Genomic DNA, 15,793 nt, shown 5'->3' with positions numbered 1-15,793 from the left:
GAAAGGTTAGGGTCGAATAAAGAGATTATTGAGATTGGGTCAGGGGGGTATACAGTATGTCAAATAGCTACACACAACATGGCTATAGTCTAAAATTAACATTTATTGCTGCTAAATGAACGTTTGTTACTGGTGTAGTCTACGCAGTCCGCAGGTACACTCAGTGTCTGCACTGAGAAAGTTGAAACATATTTGGAATATCACTGCAAAATGCGCCAGGTCCCATGTACCTTGGGGAAGTGACAGAGGTGGGGGTAAAAAGACACATTCTTTCTCGCCAAAAACAATCACTCAGGTTTTTGGGTTTAAATGTGAAATACAAAGAATAGTGGATTCGCTGAACAGGCAACCCGACAACCTGTAGGAGTCACTATTGCAGCAACAGGGCTCACCCTCCCCAACTGGCTTCCCACTTGGGGCACCCGAAAAGTGGGATGTACTGTGGAGGATTCGAACAGTGGTGGGCAGAAACGTTGAAGTATTTCAAAAATCACTTGGCTACTTGATTTTCTTTCTCTTTCTCTGAGTTGGCTGATCGGGTTTTAATGGTTGTTTTATGTGTAAGAATACGGGTTGGGTGGGTTGAGTTGCTCATGGTTTTAAGTAACCTGACCTTTGCTTCACTAATATGCATACATATGCACTTTCTGATACACAAATACACAACAGAATATGTCTATTTGGTAGACACAATTTCAACATGTACTAGATAGACTACAGTATATGCACATTTATACAGATCTGATATAAACACACACACACACACACACACACACACACACACACACACACACACACACACACACACACACACACACACACCTCTTGATCCCTTGGAAGGTACTGCTGGCCATGTCGATAATGCCTACTGTAGGTCTGGCCACTGTTCCCACAAGACCCTTCCCTACACCCTTAAAGAAGCCTGCCGCTCCCTTCCTCTGAGCACCTGTGGAATAAAAACACACCATCACATTTTCCAAAAAGAGCCTCTGTAGCCCTAATCCAACTCAGTGTATTTCTCTTTACACCAACACACTGGTTCAATAAGCTGCTCACATGACAATTATTCAGCCTATTTACAATATATTTTGGGGGAAGAGGCATTTTATTCAGATAGGTCATTGTGTAGACCATCTAGCACCCACCTATTTACAATATCTTGATATACATTTTCATATAAATTCCAAAGAAGTCAGAACTTGTTTGTTCCTGTTCCACTACTACAACTTCTAACTTCTAAGTGAAGAAACAAAATTGAAGGTGGCATGATCCGGCATCAATCTGTGACAGAGGAGTAAACTACACATACCTTTTATAGGTTTGGTGACAATCCCTGTGATCCCACTGACAAAGCCCTGAGAGAAGAAACCAGTGTTACCCCAACACAGTGACTTGATTATACTAGTAATGACATAAGAGAAAAATGGCTGCTGTGTGAATATGGTCAATGCGACTCCTGCTCAGGCCCTAACAGGATGTTTGTGGTGCTAGTACAGTATACACTGGTATTGATGGATCCAACTCTAGAAAGAGGTACTGGTTTCTGCTGATCCTACGTACAAACACCAGTCCCTTGCCGCCTCTGGCCAGCCCCTCTCTCAGACTGCTGGGCTGTTTGTTCATGATCTCCCGTCTCTTCTTTTGGTACTCCGCATCCATCGTTATGGCAGCGACACCCTTTGCCATAGCACCGGTGATCCTGGAAGCTGCACCGGCTAGGCCCCCTGGGAGGAGAGGGGGGAGGAAGAGACTGTTATATCCACATAATAAGGCACGCTACTAGAAGGGTGAGCTTTAGGTCCGTCTTTACTGGGTAACCAACATGTACGCTGGCAACGCACGTTACAAGCCGGTACAACAACAGAGCAGTAAAACTTTACGGCCGCATAGCTTTACGTCCTAACAGTCGTAAATTCCCCTAGTGTCGTAAACACAACGGTACACTCATACACAACATTTCCCCCCCCCATAGAAAACCATGAAACACAACCCCACCCCCCCAATGTCTTATGCATTCAGAAATTGGTAACATAGTCCTTGAGGTAATCTGGTCGAGCCCGGTCTCGAACTGGCCGTGCCACGGGCACCACCGGGTGGTCATTAGGTGCCGGAGGGCGCACCACCACCGGGTGGTCATCAGGTGCCACAGGGCGCACCGGGGGCAAGTCCATATCACCTGCTGTAAACTCAAAGTCAGTATTAGCCCACATACCTGCGGCAGCAGGCGGTGTCACAGGCACGGGAGCCTCCGGCCCCACGACAGCAGGTGGTGGCACTCGCCGAATGCGGCTGGCATGCCAGCGTGACCCATCGGACAGGCGGAAAGTGGCAGGCCCCAGCTGGTCAGTTATCTGCATAGGCGTGGACCAGAAAGACTACAGCTTGTGGCCCCTGTGAGGGCGGCGGACGCGGACCCAGTCCAGGGCCGCGAACGATGGAGTCTTCACCCTCCGTGTCCTGTCGAAACGCTGCTTCATCTGACGCTGCCATTGGCGGACTCTGTTGCGCCCTCGAGCTGAAGGTGGCACCATCACGGAAGCCCTCAGTCGATCCAAAGGCAGCTGCAGCTCCCGTCCCAACATGAGGAATGCTGGGGAGCAACCGGTAGTGGAATGCTGTGAGGCTCTGTAGTGCAGAAGCGTGCGGCGAAGAGCTGTAGAGAAGGAGAAGCCATCTGCCAGGTGAGCTCTGATGCCATTCTTCAGTGTCTGGTTAAATATTTCACCCCCCCGTTGGCCTCAGGGTGGTAGAATGATGTACGGACGTGCTTTATGCCCTTGTGCTTTATGCCCTATCCGTCGTGATGGCCGTAGGGTGCCCCCAGCGGGAGAAGAGCGAGTCCAGGAACTCAGTCACCACGCGGGTGGTAACAGTCCCCGTGGAGAGCACCTCAGGCCACTTGGAATGAAGGTCGTACAACACCACCATGAAACGCTGGTGGTGTGGGACTGCATGAAGCTCCCCGCAGATGTCGAGCTGGAGGTGCTCCCAGGGCTTGGCAGGCCAATGCAGCGGTTGCAGCGGCGGCGGGGCGGGTAGGACGGTTTTGCCACTGAGAAGGCAAGCTGTACAGTCCCTCACTAAGGCCTCGATGGTCAAGATACATGGTCGCAGGCAGTCAGGCACCACGGTGCAGAGGCCGCGGGCTATGCAGACGTCGTTCCAGCAGGACAGCTCGTCCTTGGCCCGGTGAAAGGGAACCAGCTGGTCTGGGACCTTCGCGGGCCACCCAGAGCGGATAAAAGTGCGGAGCTGGGAGAGCACCGGGTCCTGTTCCGAGGCTGTCTGGAGCTCTTGGAGTGAGACTGTAGGCTGGAGTGGAGAGTGGAGCATCTGGATGAGGCCCTGCTCAGCGGAGTCAGGACCAGGATCTGGAGAAGGGCCGGGGGTTGCCCGTGACAGTAGGTCTGCTACTACGTTGTCACGACCTGGAGTGAATTGCAGGCTGAAGTTATACTGCTGGAGCCGCTCCGACCAGCGATGGATCCTGAGTGGCCTATGCCCTGTGTCAGACGTTGCGAGCAGAGCTGTGAGGGCCTGGTGATCCGTCCGCAGTGTGAAGGAACGGCCATACAAGTACATATGCCAACGCTCGCTCGCCCAGATGCAAGCCAAGGCCTCCCGTTCCCCCACTGAGTACTTTTGTTCTGCTGAGTTTAGAGCCCGAGAGGCAAAAGCGATGTGCCGCTCAACGCCAGCGTGGATCTGGGACAGCACAGCCCCCAGCGCTGTGCTGGAGGCGTTACAGGTGAGGAGTGTGGGGCTTGCTAGGTCGAAGTGTGCGAGCACAGGTGGCGAGGTGAGCTGGACTTTGAGCTGCTGGACGGCGTCTGAACAGGCAGGGGTTCAAACCCATGGTGCGTCCTTCTTCAACAGCTCGCGCAGCGGGGCTGTGGTGGCCGAATACTGAGGGAGAAAACGTAAGTAGTAGGCTGTCATTCCGAGGAACGAGGCCACTTGGGCTGGACAGGCAGGCTCAGGGAGGCGTAGCACAGCCTCCACATTAGACTGGAGTGGACGGAGGCCCTTGGCATTCAGGCGGAACCCCACAAACTCTATCTCAGGCACGGCGAAGACACATTTGTCCCCGTTCAGAGTGAGGTGCTGGCTGGCAAGGACATGGAGGACTCGGCGAAGGCGCTCGTCGTGGGCAGCAGGCGTTGAGCCATGAACCACAATGTCATCCAAGTAGATCGCTACCCCAGGGATGCCTGCTAGTATGGTGGCCATGATTTTCTGGAAACAGCTGGGGGCCGAGCTGAGTCCGAAAGGCATCCTTGTGTATCGAAACACCCCCATGTGTGTGACAAAGGCGGTGAGACTCCGGCTGTCAGGATGTAGAGGAACCTGCAGATAGCCCTGCCGAAGATCCAGCTTTGTGAATATGGTGGAACCATGGAACTGTGTGGTCAGTTCTTCCGCTGTAGGCAACGGGTACTTGTCGGGGATGACTGCCTTGTTAACTGCCTTGAGATCAATGCACAGGCGCAGCTTCCCTGTCTTCTTCCGCACAGCCACCAGATTCGAGATCCATGGTGCCGCGTTGACTGGCTCAATTATGCCTGCCTCCAAGAGGTTGTTGAGCTCTCCAGCCACCTCGTCGCGCAGGGCAAGAGGAACGCGTCGCAGGGGCTGGATGACAGGGTGTACATCAGGGTTGAGGAGGGGCTGGTGGTTAAAGGCAGTGAGGCAACCCAGCCCAGCGAACAGTCCAGGCCATTGTTGGGGCCACAGCGAATCAACGTGGTGGATAGTGAGCCCACTGTAATCCATGAGCACAAAACCTAGGTCAGTGAACAAGTCCAGGCCCATGAGGTTAGCACCGTGGCTTGCCACTTGGAATGTGAAAGAGGAAACAGTCTTAGTGCCATAGCGCACCGCAGAGCTGAAGGTGCCCACAATGTTAATCTTGGAATTACCATAACCCTTGAGGGGCACTTTGGACGGTGCAGCAAGCGTGTGGTGTGGGAAAAAATGTGTGACTGTAGCCGCATTCAAGAGGGACGCGTTAGCCCCAGTGTCGAGCAGTAACGGCAGGCACACGCCATCAAGCTCCACAGTACACACCTTGAACGGCCGGCGAGCAGCACTCACAGAGTGTATAGTAGTCGTGGGTGCAGGGTCAGTAGCTGAGAAAGGCTGCCGTGGGGTGGTGGCCGGGGCAGAACGGCAAACCTTGGAAAAATGGTTTTGTTTACCACAACGTTGGCAACGCTGGCCCCTGGCGGGACAGTTTTGGGCTCTGGGAGCATGAGATGATGAGCCGCAGTTACTGCAGCGCTGACCTGGGGGGCGCTGTCGTCCAGCATAGTTTATCTGGGAAGCGTCCTGGAGAAGATCAGGGCTAGTTGAACGCGATGGGGACTCGACCTGCTGTGCTGTGAGTGCAGGCAGTGGAGATGAGGCGCAAGCCAATTGCCTGGCAAACCCCTCTGCTGTCTCAAGTTGAAAAGCTATTTCCACAGCCTTATGGAGAGTCAGGTCATCTGGGGACATTATCATTTTTTCACGAACCTTTGGGTTGTTTGTGTGCTCGGCCAGCTGGTCTCTAATCATTTCGTCTTGTAACGCTTCAAACTTGCACAGGCTGGCCAAACCCCTCAGATCGGCCACATTTTGGTGAACTGACTCACCCGCACGTTGTCGGCGCTGGCGAAACAAAATCCTACGGAGGATAACGCTTTGTGGGGCTGCAAAATGTCCAGATAGTAATGTGACACAGTCTGCATATTTTTCGGCGGTCCCAAGAGTGGCGAATATCCGCTGTCCTTCTGTGCCCAGGCAGTGGATTAAGATGGCCCTTTTCCGTGCATCGCTTACGTCCGTGAGTCCCAGAGCCGTGATGTAGGTCTCGAACGACCCCAGTCAGCGAGTCCATGGTACAGGAGGCTCGCCCGGGAACGATAAGAAAGCGGGAGGCGGTGAGAAAGTCATCTCCATCCTTGTCGCCAATGGTATATACACATAATAAGGCACGCTACTAGAAGGGTGAGCTTTAGGTCCGTCTTTACTGGGTAACCAACATGTACGCTGGCAACACACGTTACGGTACACTCATACACAACAGAGACGAGGGGGGAGGAAGAGACGAGACGAGACGAGAAGAGAAGAGAAGAGAAGAGAAGAGAAGAGAGCTTAACATTTTGAACTTTGCTCACAAAATGTTGTCAAAAATGGTCTGGAATCAATGTATAGCACTACAGTTTGGCACACAAACAGCAGATAATATTCTTTATCCGACACCACTTTACAAGAATGATGAGAGGAAGTGAACGGATGAAGAAATTAATACAAAGCGTGCCCAGTGCTTACCTACAGCTCCATCAACCAGAGCTTTTACTCCAAGAGCCATGCCTTCCACAAACTCCTCAGGCCCCAGGATGGCTCCCTAGAAAACCCCAAACAACAACAGTTGCAGTACAGATAAAGGAAGCATAAAGGTGTACTGTATTTTACTTTAGGAAATCAGCACTACTGGGTGAGCAAGTTGTATCGCCCTAAAGCCATTTTATGAATATGAAAAATATACCTGATAGGGCTCATAGAAGAAGGCCTCCACTCCTTTAGACAGCCCTCTGATCAGCCCAAAGGGATTTCCCAGCACATCCAGACCCAGCACCAACACATACATTTGTTTGAGGGCCTGGGATATACAAACATGGACACAGGACAAATACATTGATGAGTCATACAGCACAGATGATGAGTCATGAGTTGGCGTCCAGGTTTAAAACCTTACATTGTACGTAACTAATGGACTGAAAGTACACAAGAGCAGGGGCTTATTCACAAACTGTCCCAGTGTTTGTGTGTGCGTATCCTCTGTGCTGTACCTGCTTGGTGTATTGACCTATAACCTCCCACTGGAGCTGCTGGGTGGTGCAGAACTGGAAGGTCAACTCAAAGAAGGCCAGTCTGAAAAAAGCAACACAACCATTAGAAATGAAGCAAGTGAGCAATTGTGTCTTATTTTTCTGTATTGTCTTTTGTTTTAATGGTACAAGGAGAAACCAGGGTTGTGGCTCTTTCGGAGCGTGAACTTTGGGGGGGTGGGAGGGTTAACATACATTCACTGTTTTTTGTATGCTCATTATTATAGACCTGTATGTGAAAATATAAAATAAAAAAACCTTGAACAAAAAAGAAATGAAGCAAGTGAGAATGTGAAAAGTAGATTGAAATTGTCACGGATAAAAAATAAAAACAATACATAAAGAAAGGTGTCCCCTACTTGAAGACAACATCCTGTACGTCAGTGAGAGCTCCTATACTCTTCAGCAGCAGGTATAGAGACTGTTTACGGTATCTCTTCTCCTTCAGACCGTCCTCTCCACCCATACTCAGAGAGAGACTCAGGTGCAGCTGGAAATGCAAAAGACATGATTACCCCAGGCATTCTCCAGTTAGGAATCAAAAGAGCATTACTGACAGGGTGGCACGGTGTCTCAGAGCCTCTGCCTGAAGACCAAAAGCCTAATATCTCCCCCGGCTAAAGGGGGGATTCTCCTTTAGGTTAGTGGTTAAGCTGTTTGGCACACAGGTTCAAATCCCAGTTATACATTAGTAAATATAATGTTTGACAATGACAATGATTTTGGGGGACATTGAAATCCCACTAGCCTAAAAGGGAATCACACTAATGCAGTGTACATTTGTAATCGTTTTCTTTTAAAGCATGTATTAATTTGACTGTATTATTGCAGTAGAGATATGAAGGATAAAACTGAAATAGAGTCAAATAAATATGCATGCAGTCATACAGTACACACCTTGATGGGGGATATGTGGAAGTACTCATAGAGGCTGATAGGAGAGGTGTCTGCAGCAGAGACATGGCCCAACTCTGTCCTTATATACTCTATGTCCTTTTCAAACAGCTCCCCCTTGTGGAATAACACAAATGCATGCACACATACAGTAGGAACCTTATCATTTCAAATGTTGGTATAATTTTGTATCAGCTGATACAATGCTTGTGCCTTTTATATTATTTATTTATTTATTATGAATTATTCTTGTATTATTTATCTTATTGTCTCTTGTTGTGACACTGTTGATAAAGTTCTAAGAACAAGAATGACACCGCATGCAATGTTGCCACAACTGTATTGTAAGTGCATGTGACAATAAAGAAAACAACTTATATAATAATGTGTGTTCAACAGACCTCCTGTTCTGACGTTGTGATGATGCCAGTGTTCTCGGGTGTGAACAGATCAAGGATTGCATAGAGGAAACCCAGGTCCAGCTTCAAATCCATCTCCTGAATCAACACCTTGAAGTATCTGAGGTAGACAGTGCACATCTGCAATCATTTCAAAGGCTCCTTGAAAACAACGATTCAAGCCATTGTACGCAGTGCAAGTATGATGTGTGGAGCCAAATGGTCCATTTGTAAACTCTCAGAGTTAAATTAACACATTTGGATTTTTTTGTGTGTATTCCAACATATGGCTGAAATGCAAGCCTTGCTGATACAGTAGCCTATAATACAATATGAAATAGTGATTTAGGGTATGAAATTGAACCTGAGAATTAGAAACAAGATTACACTCTGATCCAGGTGTCAAAAAGAATGGTGCAAAAAAGCATATTGACGCTGTTAGGTGGAAATGTCCAAAACATTACTTTTCAATAAATGAAAAATAACCTGTGTTTGTTGTTAATGCTTTTCATTGTTCAAATATTTATAAAACTCATAGACGGACTAAAACCCATAGATCGACTTAACCGCTTTGAACCAGGCGTCCCTATTTTGGCTGTTGTTAGTATGGGCGAAAACATTTTCAAAAACATTTTCAAAAATGTAAAAAAAAAGGCTAAAATAGCCATTTGCAAACAAATAAGGAGAGCGGGAGAGTCCATATGGATGTGTGACAGAACAAATGCAGTACAGAGAAAGATAAAGATGTGTAAACATTGGTTGTAGAAACAATTACTTGATGCGAGAGATGTTAGAATGTCCTGCCGCTCTGGTAACAATGGAGATATCCGTTAGGGGTTTGGGCTCTGGAAGAAATAGAGAAAGCTTAAGTGACACACTGGCTGAAGCATCAAATACTGTAAAACAAAGAAATAGCATCTAAAGTGAATCTAAACAGTGTTGTATCAGAGGCAGACAGACTGACCTGAGTCCATGGTGACGGACTTGGGTAGTTTGACGGGATAGAAGACGTATGGGAAGATGGATCCTGGCAGTTGATTCTGGATCTATAGGGGACAAGAAAAAGGGATTAGGACATCAGTCCTAGCATCTGTGTGGAAAGGAAACATTTTATAATTGTGTTTGTATTCATTTAGCTTTTATACTAATTTGCGATTATCTGTTTTTATTTCTTGAACTTTTACGTCGCACACTGAAATGGTACCATTTTTCATGGTTCTCTGAGCGCATTGAAAATAGAGCACCGAAGTCTGACGTAATTTACACATTCTACCTGGGTCGCAGTTCCCCCCGCCCCCCGTTCTGAATTCCCATAGACGTGTTTAATATCGCGTCAAATAAGAACTGTGTTCCAAAAATAAACAAATGAAAATGACCCCAACGATTTTACTCTTAGGTGATGACTCAATAACGACAACCTTCTTATTTGTATTAGTATACTTTACTGTTTACTCAGTCGAACTTCAGGCAACACAACAACATTCTGGCCACCGCCATTTCACATAATAGACTGCCTACATGGGCCCGCGCATACAGCAATGCTCGCTGGGAGGTACCGTAAACACACTAATAGAGTGGCTGAACCGTAGGTACCATAATAATGCGCAATGCAAAAATAGAACATTTACAATCTCCCACTTTTCTTTAGTTTTTTCTTTTTTAACAGAAAAGGTCAATGTCTATTATTAATGTCCATAAGCATATGAAAGTAAGAACATGGTGACCAACACAAAACTGTCCAAAAAATTTCACAAACTGAATAGTCTCTATTCCAGTTTCCATACTCCAACACTGAGTGCCTTTAGGACCTCGTTTTGTTAAGCAGTCAGCGAGCTGCTCTCCTGTAGGTGCCCACAGTATCTGTTGGATTCTTTTGCTCTGAAGAAGTTCCTTGATGCCACTTATTTCAAGGCGGAGTCTTTTCTCTGTCACTGATTTAGTAGACTTTATGGCATCTGCAAGGGAGTGGTTATCAGTGACACACAATATTTGTAAGACACGCTGTGTTACATTCCCTGTGGTAAGTTCTGCATGCAGGTCAGATAGAGAAATGGCACTGTCAACAGCATCTGCAAGGGCAAGAGTTTCTCCAGCAAGAGTGCTTGCTTCGGACGACTCTCCTGATCTTTTTTGACTGCCAATAAACAGGTGAGAATCTTCCTTCCTCACCCATCAGCACAATGAGATGTCCCCCTTGAGTGCCTCCGTCTGGAAGGTTTCCCAGTGAGGCATCACTGAACACTACTAGCTTTAGAGAACTGTCTTTTCCCAGGTTCTGAAACTTCAGTGTCACTTGATTTCAACTTTCTCACCACCTTGTTTGTGTCATGTCGTGTCACATCTGCACAGTAGCATGTTTTATGTTAGCTGCAAGGACACATGTATCAAACATAACATCAGGCAGTGGCGCCGGCGCCTGTTTAATTAAAGGACACTGTCCCCCCCCCCCCACTATTCAGTCCAGCCAAAAAAAAAAAAAAAAAACTTCATTTTTTATTTTTAATATAAATAATAAAATCAGTCCAGTCCCCCGCACCTCGCGACCACCGCGAGCGCGAGGCGAACCGAATTAACCGAAATAACCGAATTATCCCCCCCAAAAATCAACAAACCCACTCGACCTAGCACTTTCGCTGTGTGTGAAATTCCAGTGTCTCTTTCCACATACTTAATGAATTGTCCTGCCTTTAGATTCATGCTACAGTCTGTTCTTATGATAGGAGGTTGTCGGTTGGATGGATCATTATCATGCTCATTGTTGTCTCTGTCGTTATTAGAGCCCCCTGCAGCATTCTCTGTGTCAGGCACACTGTCCACATCCCCAGATACAGTATTAGGTGGATCTACAACATTGTCCATGTCACATTCTGCTGCATTAAGTTCTGTCTGACTTTCTTGGCTGTCACCAGATTCGTCAGTGTAGTGATCTTTGGCCTTGCGTAGTCTACAGTGAGTGATGCACCCGGACATAGGTGCCTCCATGTCTAACGAATATTACCACCCCGTCTCGTCCAATTACCACCCCAGGGCCTTTCCATTCATTGCAGTCCATTCTTTTGTAGTACACTTTATCTCCAGTTTCGTACTGTTCATCTGTGGGACGAAGCTGTGTGCGCAGAGCTCTCCTGATTCTCTCAGAGCATTCTGCCTCAGTAAACGCTGTCCTTGCTTCATGTAAAGCTGAAATGTGCTGTCCTACCCCTTTACTCATGGTGGTACCTTCCAGAGCAGGTGGTTTATCAACCAGAACAGAAGGTAGGTTTGGATTTTGTCCAATCACTAGCTGGTATGGACTAAATCCGTGTACATTGTGCATTGTATTCTTTGCCATCAAGGCCCAATCTAGGGCTGCTTTCCAGTCACATCCACTGCTTTTCTTTACCTTTAATACAATCTCTGTAAGGGTCTGGTTATGTCTTTCTATCAATCCATTACTCCATGGGCTGTAGGCAGCAGTGGTTTTGACTTCAATGTTAAAGTTCTCAGCCAAGTCTCTCATTTCCGAGTAATAGTTTGTAATGCATTTGTGTTACTTGGTCATGTTTCTATGTTTAAATGCTACTTACACCATGTCTCTCATTTCCTCAAATCTTAGATGGGGCTCCATGAACACTCACCCAGGAATGGTATGGGTATCACAACAAAATGGTATCACAACACCTCCAAGGCCTTAAAAACAAGGCTCCAAACATCCCAAAACAAACTTGTAAGGCTACTTCTTGGCCTCAATCACAAAACCCATCTAACCCCTGCTCATTTTGCTAGGATTGGATGGCTTAGGGTTGAGGACAGAGTACAGCAACTTGCTATGGGCCTGGTCTTCAAGATACACCACAACATTGGGATCCCCCTGTATTTGTCAAAATACTTCCAAAATGTTAATGAAGTCCATGATCATAACACCAGAGGCAGCTCCACAAATCATGTTCAACCCAGATTTGGCTCAACTAAGGGAATTAACTCGTTCTCATGCTATTCATCAAAAATGTGGAATGCCCTACCAAAAGGAGTAAAGGAGTGTAAAACCCTACTCACTTTCAAAACTGCCCTAAAGATACACCTTCAGAAGGCTGCAATTCGAAAATGGCCCCTGTCTAAGTCTTAACCTACCCCCCCTACCCCCCCCCTCTTTCATTTTCTTATTTTGTATATATATTTTTTCTCTCTTCATACCAGTAACCTGAAAGCTGATTGTATGACATTCTGTATAGTAGTGTGTATATCTGTCTGTCTCTTATATGTCATCATGATTTGTGTGCATGGGGTTCTCATCTTAAACAAGCTGCATGCTTAATGAGTCTTCCAGTTTAGTAGACCTTGTATCGTGAATTTGTACTTCCATGTACTGTGATTCTCATGTCTTACTAAATAAAAGTACATCAACCAATCAATGAATAAAGTGCCTCACAATTTCACTGGATTTTTTTGTGGTCACAATGCTACCAGCACTGAAGCTGGTGAAGTGATCAATCATGTGGAGGTACCACACATTTGGTTCTAGCTCATGCAGATCCATTGCCACAGTTTCATTGTATGTTGAAGCCATTGGTAGACCAACCGATGGCTTTGGCTTAGGTTTGTTGTAATTGAGACATATTTCACAGCTGCTTACAATGTCTTTCAGAATAGCAATGCTCTCATCATCATTACTTCCAGCACTAATCAGTAATTTTTTAAGTTTATCAACTGAGGCATGTCCAAACTGTTTGTGAAGTTTCACCAAGACTTTGTGTTTTTATCTTTACTCATGCCATCTGTTATGGCCAGAACCTCATCAGCTTGGGGTTCATTCTCACGAGTGGCTGTGCAATCTCTGTCTATTATGCTGACACAATAGTGTCCTGAGGAGGTAATCTCAAGAGGCACTGGTTTCTGAAACATTGTGGCTTTATCATTCTCAATGTCAAGCACTGCTTTTGCCCTCTTAAGTGACGTTTTGCTTAGTAGTAAAGGAATGTCCACTGGGACCACCTCAGTCTCTATGTGGCACCTGGTTTGGCCTATCTTAGCTGGGACTTTTACTTTTTTTATAGAATGTAATGTTACACTCTTCAATTTGTCCAATTTGTTCTGCCTCTGCATTTTCCTCTGTCAGTTTAACATGCTCAGCCTTATTTGGGCAGTCCTTAACCCAGTGGAATGTACTCTGACAAATTGCACACTTTGTTCTCCTGCCATACCTGTCTACTGGGTTTGTGCCAGTCAGTGGCCTGGTTGGTTTGGGAACGAAAATCTGGTGTGTTTGAGCTGCCCAATGGCGCCCTCCCGTGGTTGGTTTGGGAACGAAATCTGTTTCCGTCTTTTCTTTGATCCAGATAGAAAACAGCTTCTTCTTGACGCACTTTAATTCCCCCGCTGCATGTGGGTGACACAGTCTTGTCTCCAAAAATCCTTTTTAGAGCTGAGTTCATGTTTGCAAATGTAAGAGTTGAACAGGCTGTAAGCGCAAGCTGTTTATCTTTAACATCAAGAGTGGCTGTGTCCAACAACTTGAAAGCTAAAACAGCGTCGGGTAGGACCATGTCAAATTTGCGCATTTTGTTTGAGATGTCTAAAAAATTAACGATGTAGTCCGCCATGGAAATGTAATTTTCTCTCCGGATCTTGTCAAAGTCCGTATACGCATCATATGCTCGGTCCTTTTCTTTTTTTAAGAATACATTATCCAATGCTTCTACAAGTGTCTTCATTCCATCATCTTTATTCAAATCATCTGCAGGTATTTCCAAAGCTGTATCTCTAGCTCTTCCCGTCAGTGATAGAGCAACAGCCAAAGCTTGTTTCTTCTTATCCAGTTCGGTAACACGTTTCCACATTTCAATCTCATTTTTCCAGCTCTCATATGACTTATTTTCTTCAAAGGCAGGGGGAACTCAGTAGTTAGTTTCATTTCCAATTTTATCCAACCAGGACAGAGAACTCAATCAGGATACAGATTAAACAAGTGAAATTGGAAGTGATGACACTAAGAAATGAGCAGGCAAAATTGGAACTGGAACACTATACAAATTAAGCTTAAAAATTGGTACTTTCTCCTGATTGGCTGAGATTTTGACACCTACCGAAAAATGTATTTTCTGTTTATTAAAGAGCTGGAGAGACAGGGAGACATCTGTTACTGAAAAAACACTCTATAGCAATGATTACCATCAGAATATAGTATTTTAACCTTTTAACAAAATACCCTTTGTTTTAACCAAAAAATATCACTTACCCTACCTTTAAATTTTCGCCAATAACAGTGTTCTGAACCCCATTTATTCTGTTTAGAAAACTACACCACCCACTGGACGTTTTATGTATAGCACTGGGTTTATGTGTAGCACAGGGTGACAATTAGTGCCAATAGACCCTATTGGGTTCAGCTTGCATACTAGCAGCAAAGCCAAAAGTAGCTCAGTTTGGCTGCAGACCACAAACATTCTTCAGCCTTGGTCAACATATGTCTGTGAGTAATAGTTTGTGATGCATTTGTGTTACTTGGTCATGTTTCTATGTTTAAATGCTACTTACACAATGTATACCTACCTGCAATATTTACCTGTAGCTTTATGTAGAATTCATGGATGTTGATTCATTGTACTTTGAGGTTATAATTTAACATACTCACCTACTACTTACCTTTTGTTACCTGCTAACCTGTATGAAAGATAAATAAATGCTTTATGTTTAATACAATGTTAATATTCAGCACAGTGCTTTATTTACATTTGAAGTAACTGACTGAATGTTTTCTGTATGTCTTGTATTTTTCAGTTTTACAAAATTATTCAAAGTAAAAGCTACTTCAAGACAAAACACTGGACTGGCTTAAAGCTTTATTGTTCGCTAACTGTCAAACTGTTGTTGCCTCACAATGGAGAGGACAGTATAGTAAAAAGACATCAGCGCAGCGGGCGAAGAACAAAAAGAACTGTGAATACCTCACTACTACAGCACAATGGAACAGCACACAGGTGCAGAAAAGGAACCACCCAGTGATGCAAAGAGCAAAATGCACTCAGTCTATGAGACAAGATCAGAAGTTCTCTCGGCAGGGAGTTCAAAAAGATCATTAGCCTCTGCTGCAACCAAATTCAGAGCCAAAGCGGAGGCAGCACGGGTGAGGGTCAAATTTGCTGAACAAGAAGCCAACATCATGAGACAAAAAGCTATGATGGAAGCTGAGCTACATGTATTGCAGCAACACAAAGAGGCAACAGCCGCCTCCAAGGAAGCAGAAGTGTATGAAGCAGCAGCAGATATGGAAGTGTACCAACGTGATCTTATAGAACAGATGAAGGAAGAAGATGCAGCTCAGCGTACCAGAGACTATGTAGATAGACATTCTTTGGAAGAGCACGCTCTACAAAATCTTCCAGATTCTCAAATGCAGTCGACTCCAATAAACACTGCAACACAGCAATTAACACAGCAGCTTCAGCAAATGCACTTAACTCCAATCAACACTGCTGCAACACAGCAATCAACACAGCAGCTTCAGCAAATGCAAGCAACTCCAATCAACACTGCAACACAGCTGTCAACAAAGCAGCTTCATCCAAACCATAGACAAGCATATTCTGCTCCAAGATCAACACATGCCAATAATGCTCCAATGGTGACAAACCGCATGTCCCACAACCAAGA

At 45.6% G+C, this 15,793-nt stretch overlaps 1 protein-coding gene across 1 annotated transcript in view; it reads right to left on the bottom strand.

Moving 5' to 3' along the window:
- LOC308081261 (intermembrane lipid transfer protein VPS13A-like) overlaps positions 1-15,793 on the bottom strand; it is a 167,121-nt gene that overhangs the window by 22,466 nt on the left and 128,862 nt on the right. Inside the window, exons 61-71 of the mRNA XM_080457648.1 lie at positions 9,129-9,210; positions 8,940-9,009; positions 8,168-8,285; positions 7,770-7,883; positions 7,232-7,362; positions 6,834-6,915; positions 6,530-6,643; positions 6,313-6,388; positions 1,561-1,724; positions 1,310-1,355; positions 823-946 (exon numbers count right to left, since the gene is read on the bottom strand). Of these exons, the coding sequence (XP_080313774.1) occupies positions 823-946; positions 1,310-1,355; positions 1,561-1,724; positions 6,313-6,388; positions 6,530-6,643; positions 6,834-6,915; positions 7,232-7,362; positions 7,770-7,883; positions 8,168-8,285; positions 8,940-9,009; positions 9,129-9,210 (1,121 nt within the window). The remainder of the gene's footprint in view (positions 1-822; positions 947-1,309; positions 1,356-1,560; positions 1,725-6,312; positions 6,389-6,529; positions 6,644-6,833; positions 6,916-7,231; positions 7,363-7,769; positions 7,884-8,167; positions 8,286-8,939; positions 9,010-9,128; positions 9,211-15,793) is intronic.

This window comes from Gymnoscopelus braueri, assembly GCF_963280865.1.
Source record: "Gymnoscopelus braueri genome assembly, contig: SCAFFOLD_130, whole genome shotgun sequence".
Taxonomy (NCBI): domain Eukaryota; kingdom Metazoa; phylum Chordata; class Actinopteri; order Myctophiformes; family Myctophidae; genus Gymnoscopelus; species Gymnoscopelus braueri.
Note: the sequence above shows the minus strand (reverse complement) of the source record. Positions and strands in the feature narration are given on the sequence as shown.